General features: G+C 49.2%; 1 protein-coding gene across 1 annotated transcript in view; it reads left to right on the top strand.

Moving 5' to 3' along the window:
• alg13 (ALG13 UDP-N-acetylglucosaminyltransferase subunit) overlaps positions 1-5,591 on the top strand; it is a 28,402-nt gene that overhangs the window by 17,100 nt on the left and 5,711 nt on the right. Inside the window, exons 12-21 of the mRNA XM_050044959.1 lie at positions 1,196-1,367; positions 1,556-1,591; positions 1,672-1,727; positions 1,967-2,035; positions 2,838-2,964; positions 3,063-3,182; positions 3,272-3,312; positions 3,401-3,524; positions 4,631-4,738; positions 5,218-5,582. Coding sequence (XP_049900916.1) covers positions 1,196-1,367; positions 1,556-1,591; positions 1,672-1,727; positions 1,967-2,035; positions 2,838-2,964; positions 3,063-3,182; positions 3,272-3,312; positions 3,401-3,524; positions 4,631-4,738; positions 5,218-5,582 — 1,218 coding nt within the window. The remainder of the gene's footprint in view (positions 1-1,195; positions 1,368-1,555; positions 1,592-1,671; positions 1,728-1,966; positions 2,036-2,837; positions 2,965-3,062; positions 3,183-3,271; positions 3,313-3,400; positions 3,525-4,630; positions 4,739-5,217; positions 5,583-5,591) is intronic.

Genomic DNA, 5,591 nt, shown 5'->3' on the forward strand with positions numbered 1-5,591 from the left:
ATGGGAGTCATTAGTCCTCAGAGATGACAGCTTGGCTGTCATCCTCCTTTCTCCCACCACCTGCACAGAGTCCAGAGAGCATCCCAGGACAGAGCTGGCCTTCTTGATCAGCTTGTCCAGTCTCTTCCTATCTGCAGCCGAGACGCTGCTGCCCCAGCAGACTATTCCGTAAAAGATGGCTGATGCCACCACAGTGTCAAAGAAGGTCTTCAGGTCTTCCACAAACTTTCAGAAAATGTGCACAAATATAGAGGAGATGAATGCAGAGTACAAATGGAGGGCTCCGAGGCCTTCAGGATCTGTCCACACCAACACACAGCAAGTGTTTCCTGTGAAGAGATCACAGACAAAGATTCAAGTAGACGCAAATTTGTGCTGTTTACATATTTGATAAATTTGTGTGCCGCTGTGTGGTGAGAGCCAATCAACAGTGAGATCTGTTTGAGATTCTTCTGACATCACCAAGAGTCAGAAATGGAGGACATAGTTGTTTTTTCTGTTTTTGTTCACCTGGAGCTCCATGACTTAACGTCAGTACAGGACAGGGGAGACGACTTGTGTCAAAGGTTTAGTTTCGTGTTTGGTGGAAAAACGCTCTGACCGATCTCTTGTCTTTGCCTTGTCTTTTATTGTGAAAGGTAAACAACAGGAAGGAGTGACGCCGCGATGTGCTGAGTGAGAAATAATAAAGAGTGATGTCGTCTTGGTTCACACAGGTTCAGAGCCTCCATGTTCACATGGCTTGATTCCAGCTGTCAGTTGCAAACCAAGTTAGCCATTAGCTGCCTTCAACAATTGGTTAGTTAGCATAGCTGTTAGCACAGCACGAGTAACTCGGGTTATGTTGCGACAAAAACAAGTTCAGCCCAAATCAGATTGTTTTTGTTCTCATGTGACACAGATCAGATTTTTAATTTTTTAATTTTTTAATTTTAAACACCATTTTCAGGTGTGGTGAGGCTGGATTAGGACAGTGGCATTAAGTGCTGCTGCGTGGCGTGTCCAGGAGCGCCAGTGTGTGTCTAGCCGCTGCCGGTGTGGGGTTGTACATTAAAAATAATGGGCGCGTATGTTTTGACGTACGTCGGTTGGTTCCGGTGTGTTTCGGGCTTTTGGGTGTCCCTGAGTGTTTTAAAATGCACCAATGAATAAAATGTATTATTATTATTTTTAATGTACCTGGCTCCTTCCACAGGGCCCGGCTGTGGCACCGCCTCCCTCTATAACAGTCCCGCCTCCTCCGGCTGGCCCCTCCTACAGAGTCCAGAGAGGTTCAGGGCCCCTCCCCTCTGCACCTCCACCTGGAAACACCCCCGTGTGTTCATCAGAGGAGGACCAGGAGGACGCCAGCACTTTGGAGGACCAGGGTGAGGACGAGACACATAACTCATCATCATCATTTTCTGTCGGTAGAAGTCAACATTCTGTTTCCTGTTAAAAACCTTCCAGTGACTCAGGACTTCCTCTGGTGCTGTCTTATTGTGAAAGGTTGTGCAGGAAGTGTGATTGATGGTAACTTAGTTGTGATGTGATTTCCTGTGTGTGTTTCTGTCAGCTGAGTACACAGAGGAGTACATCTACATGACTCAGGGTGAGTATCAGTATCTGAGCATAGAGAGCGCCACCTGTTTACAGGAAGTGACTCATGTCTGACTGTCTACGGTTTTTCAGATCAAAGCTACCAGACGTCAGACATTTACACCGCTGCTGAGCCCTCCGCCAACCAGGTAACACACCTGATGCTCGTGTTCCTCCACATCTGTTGACGTCTTTAACTGAGGTCATGATGAGTCACCAACGAGTGGCGGCTCAAACACTCCGACATATTCACCAAAATAAAAACAAACAAAGAAGGTGGTAACTGCCCACTGAACATGACGTGCTCAAGTGTAGCTGTGATGATTGGGTCACATGATCGGTGTTGTTATGAAACTCAGGACATAAATGTTTTGTTTTATTGTGAAAGGACGAGCAGGAAGGAGAAACCGCTGACTCTCCTCCGAGACCAGAGATGAACTACAGCTACACGCAGCAGGTACTCGCATGATGAATGTTTCTGGAGTAAATCTGTGAACGCAGCGGATGCCATGATGACTCAGAGGTTTCAGACAGTGAGGATGATCCTGTAAACGTCTTGTGGCGAACAGTCTGATGTCATGACAGAGCAGGACAAACCCTCAGAATCACCTTCTTCACTCTGCCAATGAAGACCAGAATCATTTGGTCGACTCAGATCAGTTAAATCAGCCCCTCTGTCATTTCCCTCTCTGTCGTTGCTATGGTGACGCAGCGAGCCGTGGCATCAAAGAGCCGCATGCTCACGTTTGAAATGACGTCGCTCGCTGTCTGAAAACCCCTGAATGATCATCATCATACTCGTGTTCAATTTGACTCCTCATAACCTTCAGGACAGGTGTTCATCCAGGGGTCCAATCACACAGGGGGGTCAAATCACACAAGAGGGTCCAATCACACAGGACGGTCCGATCACACAAGAGGGGTCAAATCACACAAAAGGGTCCAATCACACAAGACGGTCCGATCACACAAGGGCATGCAGTCACACAGGGGGGTCCAATCACACAAGAGGGTCCAATCACACAAGAGGGTCCAGTCACACAGGACGGTCCGATCACACAAGGGCGTGCAGTCACACAGGGGGGTCCAATCACACAAGAGGGTCCAATCACACAGGACGGTCCGATCACACAAGGGCGTGCAGTCACACAGGGGGGTCCAATCACACAGAGGAGTTCAATCACACTGGGGTCCAGTCATACAGAGGTAGCCATGATTAAGTCTGATTGGCTGACTCCTCCTGTGTGTTTGTGTTTCAGGTGGTGAAGCCATTAGCAGTCATCTGCTCTTCACCCTCCTCCTCGTCCTCCTCACCCTCCTCTCCATCATCACGTGTTACTGCAGCTGCTCACCTGCCGACAACCGCACATACACAGACACGTTCAGGTACACGCACACACACACACACACACACACACACACACACACACACACACACACACACACACACCTGCTTAATGTAACAGGAAGTTGTCTGTTCTCAGTTGCTATGGCGATCCCGGCCGCCTCTCCCTGGTTGATGAATGAGTTGGGGGAGCCTCTCTGCACCATGGTAACTCCACCCCCTTACTCTTATGACCCTAACGGCAGTGATTTACCCCGAGGTCAGAGGTCAACCAATGTAAACACAGCTTGTCACTTCCTGCTGCAGCTTCCTGTCTCACTTCCTGTCTTTTTATTACTGTGTTTGCAGACTGCAGAGTCCTCCAGTATTACTTCAACTTAGGAGTCCAGGTAAGAAAAGGTGTTACTTCATCTAAACTGAGGTCACCTCAGAGTCAGCTGCAGGTGTAGTCCACTCTAACCTCCGCCCCCTCCACAGTGGTACCATCAGAGCTGTTGGCAGCAGCAGCAGCAGCAGCAGGTGTACCCCGCCACCTCACCCGAGGCCTCCTACCCCTACCAGCACTACACTCCCTACCTGAGCCAGGAGCTCCCCCTGCATGGTAATGCCTGATTGGCTGCTGGGTGAAGGAAAGCTGTCAGTTTATTGGAGGAGGTCTGCAGGTGTCGGCACCACCCGCCATTCAGCAGCCTCCTCAGCTGCAGTTCCTCCAACATCCACCACATACTGCTGTCATCAAATTGACTGTGTAAACTGAGGGGAGACTTTCACAATAAGACTCCCGTTATAATCACTGAGGGGAGACTTTCACAATAAGAGTCTTGATGGACAGATTCAATGAGACTCATAGTTAAATGCTGGTTAGTGAGGCAGATAACTAGCAGGTAGTGGGTTAGACAGGAAGTGAGACAGTGGGTACTGAGTTAATTACTTAGTGAGGTAGTTTTTAGTGATTGAGTAACTTTGTTAAATTTAGTAAGATAGTGAGGTCCAGGTGTTGTTCACCATGGTCAGAAGTAAGTTAGTTGGTTGGTTGGTTGGTTGGTTGGTTGGTTAGTTAAAGGGTGAGGTCGTTAGTTAAAGGGTGAGGTCGTTAGATAAAGGGTGAGGTCGTTAGTTAAAGGGTAAAGTGGTGAGTTAAGGGGTGAGGTCGTTAGTTAAATAGTGAGGTCATTAAAGGCCGGGGTCGTAGTTAAAAGGTGAGGTCGTTAGTTAAAGGGTGAGGTCGTTAGATAAAGGGTGAGGTCGTTAGTTAAAGGGTAAAGTGGTGAGTTAAGGGGTGAGGTCGTTAGTTAAATAGTGAGGTCATTAAAGGCCAGGGTCGTAGTTAAAAGGTGAGGTCGTTTGTTAAAGGGTGAGGTCGTTAGATAAAGGGTGAGGTCGTTAGATAAAGGGTGAGGGCGTTTGTTAAAGGGTGAAGTTGTTAGTTAAGGGGTGAGGTCGTTAGTAAAAAGGTGAGGTTATCAGTTAAAGGCTGAGGTCGTTAGTTAAAAGGTAAAGTCGTTAGTTAAGGGGTGAGGTCGTTAGTAAAAAGGTGAGGTTATCAGTTAAAGGGTGAGGTCGTTAGTTAAAGGGTGAGGTCGTTAGATAAAGGGTGAGGGCGTTTGTGTTAAGTTAATGAGGTTAGTTGAAAAAATCCTGTCGACCTAACAGGAAGTAGAGCTTTCTGTAGACCTTTCTGACCTCGTCCTGGTCTCGGTCCTACAGGAGCTCCACCTTCATACTCTGAGACAAGTCGAGGCCCCCATCAGCCCCCCCCTTCTTACCCAGAATCCACCAGGCCAGGAGATGGACAGACAGATGGACACAGCAGTGGTCAGTACTGATGGACGGCTCAACCACAGATGATCTTTTCTTTATTTCACGCCTTGATGTTCTTTGTTGAAACCTGTGTGTGGTGCAGCAGGGACGATCGTCGGGCTGCAGACGTCTGGTGACGTTATGTTAAAGTTATACGATGGTTGGAGGGACGTCGCGTGCGTGGACGTCTGTCCTGCAGCCCGACACTTCACACACTGACTGTGAACATGCATCCGAAATCTGATCAGGGTCTTTTTTATTTTATTTTATATTTTTCTTTTTGTTCAAACAAAACATCAAAAAAACACAGGCGCTCCCCTCGCCATCATGAGGTCACCATTTTTTAAACAGTGTTGTTGCACCCACAACCTGGATCAGGGTGTGAATGTTTAGAATGGCGGCCCGCTGCCGACCATGAATGAAACTCACTGTAGCTCCTCACTCTGTTTAAATTTGATTATGTATTTGATTTGTTTTGTCTCTTCCATCATCAGGCCCCACCCCCTCCATGGATACACCCTCCTCCTCCATCAGCCCTGCCCCTCCAGGCTCCACCCCTTCCTCTGCTCACCTGTACCCAGATCCAACGCCACTCCCCCCTCCCCCGCTGCTGCACCTGCCATATGAAGCTCCGCCCCCTGCAACCTACCTGTCCTCCGCTCCTCCCCCTCCTCTTCCTCACTCGGCTCATCCTCACTCTGCCCACCTGACCCATCACTCCTCCTACCACGCCTGCCTCCCTCCCTCCGCCCACTGGGGGCAGTTACAGACTGGAGGCCATACCACGCGAGTCTACTGCCCCGCTCCAGGCCCCGCCCATGTGGTGGGTTACATCACAGCCCCGCCCCCCCACCACGCGGCCCCACAC

This window comes from Epinephelus moara, chromosome 5, assembly GCF_006386435.1.
Source record: "Epinephelus moara isolate mb chromosome 5, YSFRI_EMoa_1.0, whole genome shotgun sequence".
NCBI classification, from domain to species: Eukaryota; Metazoa; Chordata; class Actinopteri; order Perciformes; family Serranidae; genus Epinephelus; species Epinephelus moara.